The sequence below is a fragment of the Pseudophryne corroboree genome, chromosome 7 (assembly GCF_028390025.1).
Source record: "Pseudophryne corroboree isolate aPseCor3 chromosome 7, aPseCor3.hap2, whole genome shotgun sequence".
NCBI lineage: Eukaryota > Metazoa > Chordata > Amphibia > Anura > Myobatrachidae > Pseudophryne > Pseudophryne corroboree.
Genome location: NC_086450.1, coordinates 477,218,281 through 477,239,297, shown reverse-complemented (window position 1 = coordinate 477,239,297; position 21,017 = coordinate 477,218,281). Strand labels below are relative to the sequence as shown.

The window sequence follows — 21,017 nt, the reverse complement described above, 5'->3', positions numbered from 1 at the left end:
AGGTTTGATTATTCCTGGAATTTACATGTCCCTTTACGTGGCATATGCTGTACTTCTTCTGACTGTATACAGCGCCAATTCCTGTATCTGGCTGACGGCCGTTCTATGCTTCTACTACTTCATAAGGATCACGACCTTCAGCTCCAACATCTTTAATTGGTTCAAGATGAAGATGAACAAAGTCATAACTTGGATGATATTAATGTCACAGATTATGTCTACTTTCAGCTCTTCTCTCAGCCTAATACAATTAATTGAGCCAATAAACTCTACTAGGAACCACGCTGACGTCTCCTCCAACATGACATCAGGAGCTCAGGGGAACAAGACAATAAACATTGCTTTCCTCATGAATTGTTTTCCCATTCTCATCATGATGGTCACTACTTCCACAACTGTTGTGTTCCTCAGCCTGCACCGTCTCAGACTAAGGAGGAGCATGGGAACGTTGGTCAATGTGAATGTCGCGGCTTATGGAGGAGTTGTCCGTACAATGATTAGTTCCTTGGTGTTTTATGGAATAATGTATGCGGCAATGCTCATTTACTCTTTTGGTATTTTGGTGTCTACAAATCTTGAGAACTGGATAATGTTGATAATGATCTTCTCATTCACCCCAATTCAATCTATCTCCCTAATCTCCGGAACTGCAAAACTGAAAAATGCCTGGGAACAAATGCTATCTTGTGTCAAAGGCAAGATCTGTATGAGAGCTTGCAATTAATGTGTGTGCGTGTGTGTGTATATACTGTGTATGTATATATATATATATATATATATATATAGTACTGTATATGCTAATGATATTTAGACTATAGTAAATGGCATTTACCATATTAAATTGTAATGCTGATGGATCTTGATAGCATATATGTGTATTGAATGCATGTCCTGTATATGAATGTAATAATATAATAATTTACGTATTGTAATTAGCACATACAGCGACCACTGTACTTTGTCCTGGTCACTCATAATACCCATAGATTTTATTCACCCGACCAAAAAGTTGATGCAGTATACTTACCACCATCACTGTATACTCTCCCAAGGGGCCAATTCAATTATTTCACCCCTGTGAGTAAGTGCGGCTCTATGTGTGTACTTCCAGACTCGCTGACTTTTGATTACACTGCCACAGGGCTACTTACAAAATCAGCGAGCTTGGGGCAATATTGGGCTGTGAGGATGGGAAGTTGCTTGCATCTAATTGAATTGAATCCTACATTTGTAGCATTATAAGACACTTCATCATTTAGATAAACCACAGTGCATAGCCAGCAGTGAGTGTATTAATATTCTGTACACAACAAGTGATTGCTATTCACACATAAAGGGGCTAATTCAGGTTGTATAGCAAATCGCGATCCAACCGGAATTATTGTGATCGCCTGGTGGATGCATGCGCAGTGCCTGTCCTGTGCGCGCGTCTGCACTTTCTGCAGGGGGCCGCAGAAAAGGCGATCGCTCTGCCTGTCAATCAAGCAGAGGCAGTCGCGGGGTGGAAGGGGGCGCCAACGTTCCATTTCCAAGGCGGAGACGGAGCATTGCGGGGGCAGAGGCGGACAAATGAAGGGCGGTGCGGCGCGAACGGATCCCCACAATGTAGAAGACTGCTTACTAGGATGCTACATTATACATAGATAATAATCCTAATTAAAATGCTAATTAAATACTAATAATAATGTTTATAATAATTACATTAAAAAAGGTTATTTTCTGAAATAACAAACAAATGCAACACAAATAAAATTACAAACATAGGACCATGAAAACAATGTATTTGGTCATCTCTTACCAGACATTTCTTAGCATTTTAATAAGATCTATCAGGGCATAATTTATCCTAAAGATAAAAGGGGAACTCAGTGATCACATAAGACCAAAAATTCACTTTATATTAACATATTTTTTATGCACATTAAAGTCCTTGTAGATCTTTATATACAGTATGCATGGTATTAAGTTATAGTAAATAGTGCCAGTAATTAGTATTTGCAGGAAACGGGAGATCCCGCACAGACGCAGCATTTGAAAGGGTGTTTATGTTTGTTTTGCTCTACAGTATGTATTAATATTTCCATATTTACATACCGGGATAAGTGAAGACATTGGTTAGTTTAGAATTTTATTGCTAAATTCAATGTTTAGACATTCTAGCTGCATGGTTGTGACGCGGACTTCTGCATATCCCATTTTAAATATTAAAAAGAAAAATATTTGAATATAAACTGGTGTTTCCCTGTCCTCTCTAGCAGCTGTCAGTACTCTCTTAGCTTCTACCACCTCTGATGGTAGGCTATTCCACTTGTCCACTACCCTTTCTGTGAGGTGATGTTTTACGCAGGTTTCCCCTGAAAACCCCCCCCCCCCCAGTCTCAGTGCATGTCCTCGTGTTCTAATACTTCTCTTCCTGTGAAGAATGTTTCCCTCCTGTAAATTGGTAAAACCCATGATAGATATAAAAGTTTCTATCACGTCCCCCCTTTCCCGTCTCTGCTCCACACTATACATATTGAGATTTCTTAGTCTTTCTGGGTAAGTTGTGTGATGTCGGCCATGCACCATTTTAGTTGCCCTTCTCTGTACAGTCTCTAATGTATTAATATCCTTCTGAAGATATGGCCTCCAGAATTGAACACAGTATTCTAGATGGGGCCGCACCAATGACCTATACAGTGGCATTATTACTTCTTTCTATCTGCTGCTGATTCCTCTCCCAATGCAGCCAAGCATCTGACTAGCCTTCCTCATTGCTGTGTTACATTGCTTACCTGCCTTTATGTCACCTGAAATAGTGACTCCTAGATCCCTTTCCTCCTCAGTAGTCTCCAGTATAGTGTCATTAATACTATATTTATCCTTTATGTCACCTGAAATAGTGACTCCTAGATCCCTTTCCTCCTCAGTAGTTTCCAGTATAGTGCCATTATACTATATTTATCCTTTATGTCACCTGAAATAGTGACTCCTAGATCCCTTTCCTCCTCAGTAGTCCCCAGTATAGTGTCATTAATTCTATATTTATCCTTTGTCACCTGAGATAGTGACTCCTAGATCCCTTTCCTCCTCAGTAGTTTCCAGTATAGTGCCATTATACTATATTTATCCTTTATGTCACCTGAGATAGTGACTCCTAGATCCCTTTCCTCCTCAGTAGTTTCCAGTATAGTGCCATTAATACTATATTTATCCTTTATGTCACCTGAAATAGTGACTCCTAGATCCCTTTCCTCCTCAGTAGTCTCCAGTATAGTGCCATTAATACTATATTTATCCTTTATGTCACCTGAGATAGTGACTCCTAGATCCCTTTCCTCCTCAGTAGTTTCCAGTATAGTGCCATTAATACTATATTTATCCTTTATGTCACCTGAGATATAGTGACTCCTAGATCCCTTTCCTCCTCAGTAGTTTCCAGTATAGTGCCATTATTACTATATTTATCCTTTATGTCACCTGAAATAGTGACTCCTAGATCCCTTTCCTCCTCAGTAGTTTCCAGTATAGTGCCATTAATACTATATTTATCCTTTATGTCACCTGAGATAGTGACTCCTAGATCCCTTTCCTCCTCAGTAGTTTCCAGTATAGTGCCATTATACTATATTTATCCTTTATGTCACCTGAGATAGTGACTCCTAGATCCCTTTCCTCCTCAGTAGTTCCAGTATAGTGCCATTAATACTATATTTATTCTTTATGTCACCTGAAATAGTGACTCCTAGATCCCTTTCCTCCTCAGTAGTTTCCAGTATAGTGCCATTATACTATATTTATCCTTTATGTCACCTGAGATAGTGACTCCTAGATCCCTTTCCTCCTCAGTAGTTTCCAGTATAGTGACATTAATACTATATTTATCCTTTATGTCACCTGAGATAGTGACTCCTAGATCCCTTTCCTCCTCAGTAGTTTCCAGTATAGCGCCATTAATACTATATTTATCCTTTATGTCACCTGAAATAGTGACTCCTAGATCCCTTTCCTCCTCAGTAGTTTCCAGTATAGTGACATTAATACTATATTTATCCTTTATGTCACCTGAGATAGTGACTCCTAGATCCCTTTCCTCCTCAGTAGTTTCCAGTATAGCGCCATTAATACTATATTTATTCTTTATGTCACCTGAAATAGTGACTCCTAGATCCCTTTCCTCCTCAGTAGTCTCCAGTATAGTGCCATTAATACTATATTTATTCTTTATGTCACCTGAAATAGTGACTCCTAGATCCCTTTCCTCCTCAGTAGTCTCCAGTATAGAGCCATTAATACTATATTTATCCTTTATGTCACCTGAAATAGTGACTCCTAGATCCCTTTCCTCCTCAGTAGTTTCCAGTATAGTGCCATTAATACTATATTTATCCTTTATGTCACCTGAAATAATGACTCCTAGATCCCTTTCCTCCTCAGTAGTTCCCAGTATAGTGCCATTAATACTATATTTATCCTTTATGTCACCTGAAATAGTGACTCCTAGATCCCTTTCCTCCTCAGCAGTTTCCAGTATAGTGCCATTAATACTATATTTATCCTTTATGTCACCTGAAATAGTGACTCCTAGATCCCTTTCCTCCTCAGTAGTTCCCAGTATAGTGCCATTAATACTATATTTATCCTTTATGTCACCTGAAATAGTGACTCCTAGATCCCTTTCCTCCTCAGCAGTTTCCAGTATAGTGCCATTAATACTATATTTATCCTTTATGTCACCTGAGATAGTGACTCCTAGATCCCTTTCCTCCTCAGTAGTTTCCAGTATAGTGCCATTAATACTATATTTATCCTTTATGTCACCTGAAATAGTGACTCCTAGATCCCTTTCCTCCTCAGTAGTTCCCAGTATAGTGCTATTAATACTATATTTATCCTTTAAGTCACCTGAAATAGTGACTCCTAGATCCCTTTCCTCCTCAGTAGTTTCCAGTATAGTGCCATTAATACTATATTTATTCTTTATGTCACCTGAAATAGTGACTCCTAGATCCCTTTCCTCCTCAGTAGTTCCCAGTATAGTGCCATTAATACTATATTTATCCTTTATGTCACCTGAGATAGTGACTCCTAGATCCCTTTCCTCCTCAGTAGTTCCCAGTATAGTGCCATTAATACTATATTTATCCTTTATGTCAACTGAAATAGTGACTCCTAGATCCCTTTTCTCCTCAGTAGTTTCCAGTATAGAGCCATTAATACTATATTTATCATTTATGTCACCTGAGATAGTGACTCCTAGATCCCTTTCCTCCTCAGTAGTTCCCAGTATAGTGCCATTAATACTATATTTATCCTTTATGTCAACTGAAATAGTGACTCCTATATCCCTTTCCTCCTCAGTAGTTTCCAGTATAGCGCCATTAATACTATATTTATCCTTTATGTCACCTGAGATAGTGACTCCTAGATCCCATTCCTCCTCAGCAGTTTCCAGTATAGAGCCATTAATACTATATTTATCCTTTGTCACCTGAAATAGTGACTCCTAGATCCCTTTCCTCCTCAGTAGTTTCCAGTATAGAGCCATTAATACTATATTTATCCTTTATGTCACCTGAAATAGTGACTCCTAGATCCCTTTCCTCCTCAGTAGTTTCCAGTATAGTGCCATTAATACTATATTTATCCTTTATGTCACCTGAAATAGTGACTCCTAGATTCCTTTCCTCCTCAGTAGTTTCCAGTATAGTGCCATTAATACTATATTTATCCTTTATGTCACCTGAGATAGTGACTCCTAGATCCCTTTCCTCCTCAGTAGTTTCCAGTATAGTGCCATTAATACTATATTTATCCTTTATGTCACCTGAGATAGTGACTCCTAGATCCCTTTACTCCTAAGTAGTATCCAGTATAGTGCCATTAATACTATATTTATCCTTTATGTCACCTGAGATAGTGACTCCTAGATCCCTTTCCTCCTCAGTAGTATCCAGTATAGTGCCATTAATACTATATTTATCCTTTATGTCACCTGAGATAGTGACTCCTAGATCCCTTTACTCCTAAGTAGTATCCAGTATAGTGCCATTAATACTATATTTATCCTTTATGTCACCTGAGATAGTGACTCCTAGATACCTTTCCTCCTCAGTAGTTTCCAGTATAGTGCCATTAATACTATATTTATCCTTATGTCACCTGAGATAGTGACTCCTAGATCCCTTTCCTCCTCAGTAGTTTCCAGTATAGTGCCATTAATACTATATTTATCCTTTATGTCACCTGAAATAGTGACCCCTAGATCCCTTTCCTCCTCAGTAGGTTCCAGTATAGTGCCATTAATACTATATTTATCCTTTATGTCACCTGAGATAGTGACTCCTAGATCCCTTTCCTCCTCAGTAGTTTCCAGTATATAGTGCCATTATACTATATTTATCCTTTATATCACCTGAAATAGTGACTCCTAGATTCCTTTCCTCCTCAGTAGTTTCCAGTATATGGTCATTAATACTATATTTATCCTTTATGTTACCTGAAACAGTGACTCCTAGATCCCTTTCCTCCTCAGTAGGTTCCAGTATAGTGCCATTAATACTATATTTATCCTTTATGTTACCTGAAATAGTGACTCCTAGATCCCTTTCCTCCTCAGTAGGTTCCAGTATAGTGCCATTAATACTATATTTATCCTTTATGTCACCTGAAATAGTGACTCCTAGATCCCTTTCCTCCTCAGTAGTAGGTTGCAGTATAAGGTCATTAATACTATATTTAGCCTTTGGATTTTTGAGACCCAAGTGCGTGATTTTTCATTTTTTACATTAAACTGTAATTGCCACACTCTTGACCATCCCTCTAAGATACCTAGATTAGACTACATTTAAAGACATTAATTTATATAATATATATAATAATATAGTAAATTATATTTAAATTCTTTAATGAAATATACTAAAATAAGGTTAGTTTAATGTTTTAGTTTTTAAACTCAAGAATATTAGCAATAAAACTCTAATTGCAAATGTGTTATATTAAATATATGGTAACAGTTAATAAAAATATTTTGTCTACTGTATTTTGCGGGATTTTTTAAAATTTTGTTTGCATTTTAAGCAACAATCTTAGTTTCTTGATCTTAAATAGTATTTTTTTATCAGCGCAAAAAATAAAAAGGGTTTCAATAAAATGAAAATGTTTAACCTCCGACACGTGTCGAGTCGACTGTGTTTTTTCCCCATATGTTGGGCTTTGAAAAAAGAGGATTTTGGTACTTACCGATAAATCCATTTCTCTGAATTCTCTAGGGGACACTGGAGTTCCTTATACATTAGGGGTGTGAAGCTTGCAACCGGAGGTGTGGCACAATCTAAAATTAGCATTGTCTGCACAGCCGGCCCCTCCCCCTTCACATCCCTCCTCCCTCAGTTTTGAAAATTTGACTGAGAGAATAGGACATGATACTATAGCACCTGGCGAGGAACCGAACCGTACGACATATCAAACAGCATCCAAGAAACTTCTTTAACCAAAACTAACACCGTTTGTACGAACTGTGTGAACAATAACCAAACACAGCAGGTTGACAGCACCGAGGTGGGCGTCCAGTGTCCCCTAGAGGATTCAGAGAAATGGATTTATCGGTAAGTACCAAAATCCTCTTTTCTCTTTCATCCACTAGGGGACACTGGAGTTCATTATACATTAGGGGACGTCCCAAAGTTATCCCCTAGGGAGGGAGTGCTGTCTGTTGCCTGCAAAACCAAACGTCCGAACTTAGAATCCTCGGACGCAAAGGTATCAAACTTGTAAAATTTTGCGCACGTGTGGGCTGAGGACCACGTCGCCGCTCTGCAAAGTTGAGTCGTGGGAACACCTCTGGCAGACTCCCAGGAGGCACCCACCGACCAGGTAGTATGAGCACCCGTCTGTACCGGAACCTGTTTACCACAGGAAACATAAGCTTGCCGAATGGCAAGTCTAATACATCTAGACAGAGACTGCTTAGAAGCCGGCCAACCCTTCTTTGGCCCATCATACAGGACAAATAAATGGTCCGACTTCCTATAGGACGACGTAATGTGTACGTACATCCGCAATGCTCTGACAACATCCAAGGATACATCCCCATCTGCCAGACACTGGAGAGATAGGACCATAATCGGCTGGTTTACATGAAACCCTGAAACAACTTTAGGAAGGAAATCCGCTCTTGTACGGAGTTACGCCCGATCTTCATGAAAAATCAAAAAAGGATTCTTACACAATAAGGCTCCTAACCCAGAAACCCGCCTAGCCGAAGCCAAGGCCAGCTACAACGTTACCTTCCAAGAGAGATATTTCAGTTCTGTTCTCGGTAACGGCTCAAAGAGTGGCGATTTAAAAAAAAATAAAAATTCTAACACCAAATTTAAATTCCATGGAGCAGTGGGAGGACTAAAAGGGGGCTGTATCCTCAGAACCCCCTGCAAAAAGGTTTGAACCTCTGGCAAGGATGCCAACCGCTGTTGAAAAAGGATGGAAGAGCCGACACTTGAACCTTCAGAGATCCCAGCCGCAGACCTAACTCTAGGCCGGCCTGAAGGAAAAGTAAAAGTCGGGATAAGTGGAAGGTCGTCGAATTCCATCCACGTTCCTGACCCCAGTCTATGTACTTCTTCCAAATTCTGTAATAGTGCATGGCTGTGACCGGCTTCCTAGCTGCAATCATCGTAGGAATGGCCGTTCTAGGTATCCCTCTGTTCTTTAAAATCCGGGTTTCAATAGCCACACCGTTAAACGCAGACTGTTCAGGTCCGCGCTAACAACCCTTGTAGATCCGAGTACCAACTCCTGCGTGTCCATGCGATTAGAATCGCTCACACTCATTCTCATTTCAACCTCTTCAGAACCCTCAGTATGAGCGGAAAAGGTGGAAAGATGTAAACCTTTTTGTAACACCAAGAAAGTGTTAATGCGTCCACTCCTTCTGCTGCTGGATCCCTTGTGCTGGGCACATATCTGGGCAGCTGATGGCTCTGTCGCGATGCCATTAGGTCGACCTGAGGTAGACCCCATCTCCTGACCACCATGTTGAAAATCCGTGGATGCAGGCACCACTCTCCCGGATGCGTGTCCTGGTGACTGAGATAATCTGCTTCCCAGTTCTCCACTACTGGAATGAACACTGCCGATAGGATGACGTTTCGCCTTTCCGCCTACAACAAGATCCTTGTGGCTTCTTTTAACGCCATCCTGCTCTTTGTTCCCCCTTGACGGTTTATGTAAGCCGTCGTTGTGACAGTATCCGACTGTATCCGTACGTAATGACCCATGACTAGGTCCTCGGCCAAGAGAAGCGCATTGTAAACTGCTCTTAGTTCGAGAATGTTTATGGTAAATCTGCTCTCCTGTAACGTCCACCGTCCCTGAAACTGACAGTCTTCTAGGACGGCACCCCAACCTCTGAAACTGGCGTCCGTTGTCAGGATCCTCCAATCGTAAATGCCGAATCTCCTCCCTGCTGCGAGATTCTTGTGTAACGATCACCATATCAAGAAGACTCGTACTTTCGGTTGAAGTCGGATTCTCCGATGAAGAAGCCAGTGCGAACCTGCTCTCTGGGCAATGAGGTTCATCTGGAATGGTCGGGAGTGAAGTCTGCTGTACTGGAGAGCTTCGAACATACCTGAGCTACTAACTTCTGTATGTCCTGGATCTTGGACTCTGGCAAGAAATTTTTTAATTTCACCATGTCCAAGATGAAACCTAGGAACTGAATCCGTAGAATTGGAATGAGGTTGGATTTCTGGAAGTTCACTATCCACCCATGTTGAATGAGAAATCGGTGAGATGTCTGAGCATCCTTTATCAGCTTCTCTTGAGAGGAGGCCTTGATCAGAAAATCGTCTAGATAAGGTATTATCGTGACCCCTAATAGCCTCAATCCTGCAACCATGAATGCCATGATCTTCGTGAAGATTTTCGGGGCTGATGATAGGCCGAATGGTAGAACTCTGAAATGGTAATGATCCGTCACCAGTGCAACCTTAGGTAAGCTTGGTGGGGAGACCAAATAGGGATATGCAGGTATGCATCCTTTATGTCCATGGACACCATGAACTCTCCCTGTTCCAAACCTGCAATGACCGACTGGATTGATTCCATATTGAATTTGTAAACTCTTAGAAACTGGTTTAAAACCTTTAAATTGAGTATCGGCCTGACCGTCCTGCTTTGGCACGACAAAAAGACTGGAATAGAACCCCGTTCCTCTCTGAGAGGCGGGAACTGGAACAATGACCTCTGACCATAGTCATTTCTGAACTGCCGTCAGTAGCCTTCTGAGGGCACCGAGGTAAATCAGTTGTAAAAAACTGACTGTGAGATCTCTCTTGGAAATCCATGTTGTACCCTTGTGAGATTATGTTGTTTATCCAACATTCTGGTGAGATGTTGGCCCATATGTCCTGAAAACCTTCCAGACATGCACCCACCAGGGGGGGCCCCAAGAGAGCTCGGAGACCATCATGCCACGGTCTTGTCAGCAGGTTTCTCCTGCTTTCTGGGTGTTGCCTGTAAGCGGCCTCTACCTCTGCCCCCACGTGCAAGCGCCCGAAACCTCTTCCTCTGGCTCCAAGGCCTGAGATCTGAATGAATTAAACATTGGACCCAAATAACCTCGCTTAACCTGTGGAATGGTTCTCGTATAAGGAGTAGGTAGGAAAGTGGACTTCCCTGCCGTAGCCTGTGCAATCCAGTTGTCCAACTCTGGACCGAAAAGCATTTTACCCCCAAAGGGAATGGATTCCACCGCCTTCTTGGTGTCAGAGTCTCTTTGTCATTCTCTGAGTCATAAAATCCGTCTAGCCGATATGGCTGATGCAGAGATGCACGATGCAATCATGCTAGCATCCTCTGAGGCCTGACACAAGTATGAAGCAGATTCCCAAATGTGTTTCGCCAGTTGGGTAATCTCTTCCAAGTTATTTTCCTCCTTAATAGCCTGTACAATACGGCTCGCTCATGCTCCCATGGCCTTGTTAACCCAAGCACAGAAGAGCGTAGGTCACTGTGCTGCACCTGCAGCTACAAAAATCGACTTTAAAGCCATGTCAACTTTTCGGTCTGAAGCATCCTCTAAAGTCATTACATTAGGTATCGGTAACATTGTTTTTTTTTTTTTTTTTTAACAACCGTCCTAGTGAGGCATCTACTACCGGCAGAGGCTCCCATTTATCCATTACCCCTTTAGGTAAAGGGTAAGGTACTTGAAACCGTTTTGGAAATTGAAAGCGTTTGTCAGGTTGTTTCCAAGCCTCCTCCATTTGAGATTGGAGGGATTTAGGAATGGGAAACACTGCTGAACGCGGCATTTGGGATTCGAACAATTTGAATTCTTCTGGCTCCGTTACTTCTTCTACCACAGAGTTTAGGATCTCCTTCACGGCTTCAACTAAAGAATCAAGGCCTGAGATTGCCGTGTCCTCTTCTGGAAAATCGGCGTCTAGGGTAGATTCAATTAACTCACCTTTCCGGTATAATATGAAGAGTTATTTTAACTGCCTTGCGCACATTTGTTTCTGCATGTGCGGGCGGCGTTAACTTAATGAGAAATTCCCTCGTCTTAGAGAATCCCGCAGCCCATTCCGATTGCTGCTTGCGTGATTCTCCCATGACCTAGCCGGAGCACTGCTTCCAGGTGGAGCGTCCTTGTCCAAGCAGGAGTCGCACACCCCAGAGCTGCCAACCCGCATGCTCTTCCTGTTACATTTCGTACCAACATAACAGGTCTCTGGCTTCTACCGCCTCCTGGTTGGTGCTTTAGGCATGTTGTTTAAATCCCCTACCAGGGTATTATGTGGCGCTTTCACCCTTTAAATTAGGAAAAGAAAGGCTGTGAGAGATGACGGAAGCGAAGGTATCGGACCCGGCTGGTATTACTGTTCCCTTCCTTACATAGAAAAAGGAAAAGGACACAATTGATAAATAATTAAAAAATAAATAAATTAATTAAAAAAATGTAAACACCAGCCGACATGCAACTTTCACTTGCTTCCTCGTATTTTCAGCAGGATCTTTGCACCAGAATTCCCTTGAAAATAAATCATTCATATTATATCACAGGAGATCCTCATAGTATTCTCTATCTAGTTTTATATTAATATATATAACCTTTCACCAGGAGAGGGTGCTGTTAGTACACGTAGAATTTACTTGTGACTGTAAAGCTATAATAGGGGAAGGCTCCAATGTACTTTGGCGCCTGTTGTGAATTTTAAGATGGCCGCCAGTGCAAAATTCTGGATACCTCATTGAGGAGGGGGATCTTCCACCGGTGAGCCCCACTGACTACACTTCTGTCCCCACATCTAGCAGCATTGTAAAATTCGGGCCGTACATGAGGCCTCCTTCTGCACCCACCTGTGCTTTCAGTGCCTGCCCGCAGCTGAGTTAATCTCCTGATCTGCGTGCTCACTGCAGCGTCTCTCCCCCGCTCCCCGCCTCCGGCGGCTGAGGTTATTTGCTCAGCCGCGCGGCATTGTGATCTCCCGCTGGCCGGTGCGCGCTGGGACCGCTCTAATCAGGTCCCGTAGCGGCGCCTCTCTCATGCTGACAGGGGAGACTTGTGCCGCGCTTGCTGAAGGAATCCCGGCCGCCTCACACTATTGTGCTGTCCGGCGCGCCGCTGCGGGGTCTGAGCTAATTCATTTCTGTAAGGGAGTTGTATGAATAAAGCCCTTTGTTGCTAACTGGCCCTTATAACAACCAGTACTCACAGACCTGATGAACCGATGTGAAGAGGATCTCCTGTGAGAGATGCAGGTCCCTTTCATAGGGATCTTTGTCTCTCACAAATCTGTGGCTCTTGTCTCCCTTTTCATTAGGGTGACGCAGCCCATATCAAGAAAAAACAAAAACAAAAGAAAAATTAGTCAGGAGCTCAGTGCTCCCACGTGCTGTCCCTCCAGCACAATTTTCAAAACTGAGGGAGGAGGGATGTGAAGGGGGAGGAGCCGGCTGTGCAGACAATGCTAATTTTAGATTGTGCCACACCTCCGGTTGCAAGCTTCACACCCCTAATGTATAAGGAACTCCAGTGTCCCCTAGTGGATGAAAGAGAAATATTCTTTTAGTCTGCATTTCATTTAGGTGCCCAAGAGACTCAGAAGCATGTGACTTACATGACCGGGGGTAATAGGCTGCACATCTGAAAATCAAGAGTTGCTAAAGGGCAAAAATCTACTCATGCCGGGGTCAAAGAATCTGTGGTGTAAATAGTTAACAGTCACTGTGTGTGTGGAATTGGTGAAGAAATATCTCAAAATAAAATAGTTTTACATCTATATAAACAATTGAGAATTGGAAATAAATAATTAATTATCTTAAAGCATTTTAAAATATATAGCAGTGAAGTACTTCTAATAGGCTTGTAGATGCAGAGGCGTAACTAGGGTAGGGCGAGTGGGGCACGTGCCCTGGGCGCCTTGGCAGGCCCAGAAGAGGGGGGCGCCGCCGGCGGCCAGGGCATCATGCCCCACTCGCCCCCGTCACGCCGAAATGTGAGGGGAGGAGAGCGCAGCGTCTCTCCCTCCCCTCACCGCCGCTGCCAGCACTAGCAGAGCTGTCAGCAGCGCTGCGTGTGTCCGGTCTCCGGCGGCGTTAGCCAATCAGAGCTTGCAGACCGGCTCCTGATTGGCTGCCGGTCCGCGAGCTCTGATTGGCTAGCAAACCGGCGCCACACAGCCGCCGGAGACCTGGAGCGGTGAGGGGAAGGAGAGGCGCTGTACTGCGCTCTCCTCCCCTCACATATCAACACAAGCGGTGAGTGACCGAGGAAGGGGAGCACAGTGGGGCATGTATCTGGCACAGTGGGGAATGTATCTGGCACTGTGGGGCATGTATCTGGCACAGTGGGGAATGTATCTGGCACTGTGGGGCAATGTAACTGGCACAGTGGGGCATGTATCTGGCACAGTGGGGAATGTATCTGGCACTGTGGGGCATGTATCTGGCACAGTGGGGAATGTATCTGGCACTGTGGGGCATGTATCTGGCACTGTGGGGCATGTATCTGGCACTGTGGGGCAATGTAACTGGCACTGTGGGGCATGTATCTGGCACTGTGGGGCATGTATCTCGCACAGTGGGGAATGTATCTGGCACTGTGGGGCAATGTAACTGGCACTGTGGGGCATGTATCTGGCACTGTGAGGCATTGTATCTGGCACTGTGGGGCAATGTAACTGGCACTGTGGGGCATGTAACTGGCACTGTGGGGCAATGTAACTGGCATAGTGGGGCATGTAACTGGCACAGTGGGGCATGTATCTGGCACAGTGGGGAATGTAACTGGCACTGTTGGGCATGTATCTGGCACTGTGGGGCATTGTATCTGGCACTGTGGGGCAATGTAACTGGCACTGTGAGGCACTGTAACTGGCACAGTGGGGCATGTAACTGGCACAGTGGGGCATGTAACTGGCACAGTGGGGCATGTATCTGGCACAGTGGGGCATGTATCTGGCACAGTGGGGCATGTATCTGGCACAGTGGGGCAATGTAACTGGCACAGTGGGGCATGTATCTGGCACTGTGGGGCATGGTATCTGGCACAGTGGGGAATGTATCTGGCACTGTGGGGCAATGTAACTGGCACAGTGGGGCATGTATCTGGCACTGTGGGGCATTGTATCTGGCACTGTGGGGCAATGTAACTGGCACTGTGGGGCAATGTAACTGGCACTGTGGGGCAATGTAACTGGCACTGTGGGGCAATGTAACTGGCACTGTGGGGCATGTAACTGGCACTGTGGGGCATTGTATCTGGCACTGTGGGGCATGTATCCGGAACTGTGGGGCATTGTATCTGGCACTGTGGGGCAATGTAACTGGCACTGTGGGCCATTTTCAGTGGCCACACCCCTTCTGGTGCGTGGCCACACCCCTTCTGGTGCGTGGCCACACCCCTTCTGGTGTGTGGCCGCGCCCATTTTTTCGGGGCACGTGCTTCTTTTGGTGTGTTTTTTGGGGGGAGGGGGGCGCCATTTTCCTTCTTGCCCTGGGCTCCGAAAGCCCTAGCTACGCCTCTGTGTAGATGCGTGATCACCTCTAAGGTTCCCTGACAATTAAATGCTTTTGGACCACCTTTAATTAGTTGTGGTTCCTTGTCCATTTGCCCGGCTTTTGATTGAAATGTAGAGCACTTTGTGTATATTGTCTGTACATCAGCACAACAGAGTGGACAGGAATTGTGACCAGTGACCCCAGGGACCTTCCATTCCGCCCCCTCCCCTAACCTCCCCTCACCTTCCCTTCCCTTCCGTCCCCTCCCCTAACCTCCCCTCCCATCACCTTCCATTCCTTTCCCTCCTCTTCCCTCCCCTCGAATGTACTCATTTTGCTTATCTCTGGCCGATTCTGAGTAGGGTAGATCTTGGCTAGATCTTTCTCTCTTCATCTCTGGGTAGACACACACAGTAAAGTATGGTCCAGAACGCATACACAGCACCTCCCAACAAGGACAATTGCCCAGGTGCCCAGGCACTTACAGTAGGTAGCAGTGGCATAGAGAAGGCACTCACAGATCTTGTTATAACTTGACATGGTTGGGTTGGCTTGACATACACAATATCTAATAGGCATCTGGGGCACTTGTGCCCATTGACACAAACAATTGAAAATTGTCCATCACTTTGGATGGGAGAGCAGGTGCGAGAAAACAATTGAATTGCCCCCATGTAGGATACCTAACCTACAGAAGCAAATGTACAGATGCAAATAGCCAATTGTTGCAAACAGTTTATGCACAGAAGCAAATCTTTATCTGATTTCTAGCTGGACGGATCTTTGGTGATTCTGTCTTTGTGTGAAATGGGCGTTATGGGAAGTGAAGTAGGTGGTGACAATGCTAGAGATCCATGCTATTCTGAGTCATACGTACAGAGAGTGGAGGCCTGTTTCTGATTGATCTTTTGCACTTTCTCCTCCATAGAACTCTTTTAGAAACCAATTTGAAGATACAGTATGGCAATCCTGTAGAATAAAAGTGTAACTATCAGCTCCTGTCATTTTTGAAACACAGCCTGTGACATGGCAGTTGAGAGCTGATTGGCTGGTACTTTATCTCACTTCATTTTATCTCTCTCCAAGACTTCTTACATCTCCCTCTGAGCTACTGGTGGCATCCCCTTTAAACAGAAGATTATTCTTTTTTATAAGAATACACTGAGCACCTTTTGAGGGAATCATTTATTTATCTTCAGATTATATAGAGGTGTTGGATGAATCATATTGACTTCTTACAAATGATTGGGATTGTGCAGTCACAGTGAGGTGCGGGTCACAGCTTGAGGTTCTGTCCTCACTAATACAGAAGAGGCATGGAAACTTAAACCTCTGTTGCATGTAACCCTATAATGTGCCGTTTTACATATATCCAAACTTGGTTCATACTGAGACACCAGCTGCCAAGGAATGGAATGACCAAGCAAATTTCAGAATGAAGAAACAATATCAGCTTGTGGTGAGTTTACATACTCAGAAACTTTGTAAGTTGGGTGCATGCCACATATTGCAGGAGAAGAAGCTTTTATCTCTCATTCATACTGAAGACCTGACTTGTAGCTCTTCCCTGAGCCGAAGTCGGTTCTCACTTTATTGAAATAAAAAGAATATCCCGGGAGGTATTTGACTCATGGATCTCACTTACCTGATAGCTAACATAGGCTATGCTGTAATAACTATTGAGGTCATTACTGGGATATCTGGAAATCTTTTTATACTTTATGTCATTTCCTTCCAGAGTGGCAAAAGACTAGATAAGAGTGCTTGCGATAAAATTATTTTTGCCCTGGCCCTATCCAGTGTGTGCCATGTCTGTATCTTGAGTTTCGACATACTATCAGAATTGCTTATTCCTGGAATTTATATGTCCCTTTACATGGTATATGCTGTTCCTCTTCTGATTGTATACAGTGCCAATTCCTGTATCTGGCTGACGTCCGTTCTATGCTTCTACTACTTCATAATGATCAGGACCTTCAGCTCCAACATCTTTACTTGGTTCAAGATGAAGATGAACAAAATCATTAATTGGATGATATTCATATCACAAATGATGTCTTCTTTCAGCTCTTCTCTCAGCCTAATACGATTAGTTCAGACAATAAACTCTACTAGGAACCACGCTGACGTCTCCTCCAACATGACATCAGGAGCTCAGGGGAACAAGACAATAAACATTGCTTTACTCATTAATTGTTTTCCCATTCTCATCATCATAGTTACTACTTCCACAACTGTTGTGTTCCTCAGCCTGCACCAACTCAGACTACAGAGGAGCATGGGAACGTTGGTCAGTGTGAATGTCGCGGCTTATGGTGGAGTCGTCCGTACAATGATTAGTTCCTTGGTGTTTTATGGAATATTTTATACAGCAATGCTCACTTACTCTTTAGGTGTTTTCAACTCTGCAACTCTTGAATATTTGATAATGTTGATAATGTTATACTCACTCACCCCAGTTCAATCTATTTTCTTAATTTCCGGTACTGCAAAATTGAAAAATGCCTGGGAACAAATGTTATTTTGTGTCAAAGGCAAGATTTCTCTAAAAAATTGCAACTGATTTTGTGTGTGTGTGTGTGCCCTGACTTGTGCCCACAGTGCCCCAGCAGCGGGACCCGGCGGCCGTCTCTTCCGGTGTGACTTCAGTCCCAATACTAGAAGGAGCTGTGCGGACGCCGGGTGGACGGTCTGGAGCCTGGAGGGAAAGTCCTAAGGTACTGTAAGTATAAATATTTGCACTGTTACACTCACTGTTAATCGTGATGATGAGGTCACATGCCCCGAAACATTGATTGATTAAAAGCACTTTTTGCACTGTTTACGAGCCTTGGAGTGCCGCCTGTTATCTACTGCTATATATGTGTATATATATATATATATATATATATATATATACGTGCAGACACAAACACTCACACACAAAGTGTACACAGAAAATATATAATAATAATACAAAATAATATAACAATTTATATAGCATTATTTCTCCAATAGGACTCAAGGCACTTAACAGGTATAATGAACATAATACAGTACAGACACAATGATGTACAGAAAAGCATTTAATAAAATACAGAGAGTTTGGAGAGATACTAAAGGGCCATTAGTGAAATGCGTGAGCCAGGAAAGTCTTGAGTCTGTTTTTAAAGAACTCTAGAGTAGAGTGGGGGTCTTCTCCAACTGTGCAGGGCAGCGAGATTCATAGAGTCGAAGCCACATGGCTAAAACCTCAACCCCAGATGAATTCTGGGAGATTCTAGGTGCTGCTAATAGTCCATCTACAGAACACAGTGAGGGGACAGTGAGGAGTCAGAAGCTGCTTCAGGTACCTTGGGCTCTGGTCATGTAGGGCTGTGAGATTCAGTAAACCAATCTAGAAGATGATTCGCCATCTTACAGGCAGCCAGTTGAGGGAGTAGAGGATGGGCAGGGTCGGACTGGCCCACAGGGGTACCAGGAAAACCACCGGTAGGCCCCACTGCCTGAGGGCCCACTCCTTCCTCTAGGGATCAGGTTCCAGACTGTTGCACTTGTATTATACATGGTAGATATGTTGCTTTACACTGCACTAAACTATTGTGTATTTCAAGCATCTGTGGAGGCTGGCCACACCCCCTTTGTAGGCTGGCCACACCCCTAAGTATGGGCCCCTATCACTGCATCCCCCCGGTGGGCCTTTCATGCCCCAGTCCAACACTGAGGAGGGGTGTTATGTGGCTGGAACGGGGCCGGTTGGGTAACAGCCCGGCAGCTGCATTTTGTACCAGCTGTAAGTGGTGCAATTCTTTTGCTGGGGGACCAAGGTTGAGGTCATTACAGTAGTCTAGGTGTGATGATACAAATGCATGCATGACTCTAGGCAGATCTTCTGAGGGAATAAAGTGCTTCATTATATTCAGCACACACCAGCTGCTCCATGGAAGTGAACAAGCCCATGACCGGGTGAAACGCCTTTTCCCATCTTTCCTGCGGGCCCCTCTCCTACCTGAAGATTGCATGGGTGATATGTATCATTTACCTTTATTAATGACCTGTTTTTCTGGTCTAAGCCTAAAGTTTTCACCAGCTCAGTAAGATTCCTGTTTGCACATTGCTATTGTGGATTTCCACAGGGTTATCATACAAAAGCATAAGGTAATATCTAAGTACTATTTGTCTTATAAGATACCAGCACTGATGCATTCGCCCTTATCCTGCTAAGTGCAAGGAAAAACCTTTTCATTTTGTGATTGCAGGCATCATTAGGTATTTTCACTCTGCATATCTGCCCAATCCCTCATTAAAAATTCACAGGGACGGGTGGAATGTGGTCCCACAGTTAAAATCTGTCCAAAGGATCTCAAACTGGTGTTTTTTTTTTCCTCATGTTTTCATTCTTCTCCAATCTTGTTGATTTTTGTGTATGTTATGCAGTTTATCTCAATTGTATGTGCTTCTAGAGACTGAAATCGGCATAGCCAACTAGGTCCTTTAGATGCTTCAGTACATGATTTATTATATTTAGAATCAAATACTATATCTACTATTAATACTGGCATCCCACTGTATAACTGATATAGCCCACAGCCAGGACCAGTGGAGGTGTGTGGCCCTGCATCAGGTCCACTGCAGGCACATCAAACAAAAAGGCTCCAGGGGTTTCTTAATATCTCATTCCCCCCGCTAGATCACTCTTGCTATCCCCACAGCACGGCAACATTGGGCCTGGTACAATTATTTCTACATTCATGTCAGTGGGCCTCACATCCAATTTATTCTCTTTATTCTCTTCCTCCCCTTTGCTTTTTCTTTTCCTTTCTTCCTTCCGTGAACTCTCATCCACAATTCTGGGGTACGTGTCTCCTAGGAGACACGGTTTTCCCGTCTAACGATGACAGCAGATTCACGCTTCCTAGCTCTATCCCATCCTTTCTCCCCCCCACCCCCCTCTCAGAAGAAAATCCCTCTTCTGTTTTGGTGCACTCTCATTAGTGACACAGGGCAAGTCCTCCTACGACCATACCCCTACGCTCACGCCCAATCTCGTCCGATCTTGGAAGCTAAACGGAGGTGGGCTAGGTCAGTACCTAGACGGGCGACTGCTAGGGAATACCCAGTGCAGTAGGAAGACCGCATTCCCTGTGGAACAACACAAACAGCAGGATCACCACTTCCACTCAATCCCACTTTTCTTTCAGTTTCTAGATTCTACACCTGACCATTTAACGCAATCTCTTCAAGACAGACTCCAACTAATAGGGTAGATTTCGGTCTGGGGGTGTTCCCTCTCTTGAAGTCAACCCTATTTAGGGTCTTATTAATACAAACACAGTTTGTACAGATCTTTGGGCAGACAGAAGCAGCATGGTAAGTAGCTATCTTCCAATATGCAATTATCCAAGCATAAATTAAGATCTGAACATTCCATTTTTTCAGGGATTGTCTCTCTTTTCTGTTGAAATGTCAGCAGTTATTTATATTTAATTTCACTATTGAGTTTTGTTTTGCGCTGAGTTCTTATTTATTTTAAGAGTTGAAATAAAGAATTGATTATCTTTTAGACACATCACTAATCATTAGACACTAAGATACAACAAGAGTGCGCCCCAACAAGAGTCATGCTTTTTTCTTCTGTGTTACGTTTGCTCTCTCTTTGACTCTGGGCGCACCGCCACATGGACAGATGGAAATAATTAATATATTTAGTATTATTGTCCGGTTTCTGGTATAAGTATCATTATCTCATATATACCTAATCAGGTCGGTGCAGGATAAACCCTTTGCGTGTAAAACAATGATGTACAGAAAAGCATTTAATAAAATACAGAGAGTTTGGAGAGATACTAAAGGGCCATTAGTGAAATGCGTGAGCCAGGAAAGTCTTGAGTCTGTTTTTAAAGAACTCTAGAGTAGAGTGGGGGTCTTCTCCAACTGTGCAGGGCAGCGAGATTCATAGAGTCGAAGCCACATGGCTAAAACCTCAACCCCAGATGAATTCTGGGAGATTCTAGGTGCTGCTAATAGTCCATCTACAGAACACAGTGAGG

The 21,017-nt window shown here is 43.5% G+C and overlaps 1 protein-coding gene and 1 pseudogene across 1 annotated transcript in view; one reads left to right on the top strand and one right to left on the bottom strand.

Moving 5' to 3' along the window:
• Positions 1-1,794: 1,794 nt before the first annotated feature.
• LOC134944361 (uncharacterized) overlaps positions 1,795-21,017 on the bottom strand; it is a 53,462-nt gene continuing 34,239 nt past the window's right edge. Inside the window, exon 6 of the mRNA XM_063932940.1 lies at positions 1,795-1,846. Within this exon, the coding sequence (XP_063789010.1) occupies positions 1,795-1,846 (52 nt within the window). The remainder of the gene's footprint in view (positions 1,847-21,017) is intronic.
• Positions 19,980-20,098, top strand: LOC134946072 (5S ribosomal RNA; annotated as a pseudogene).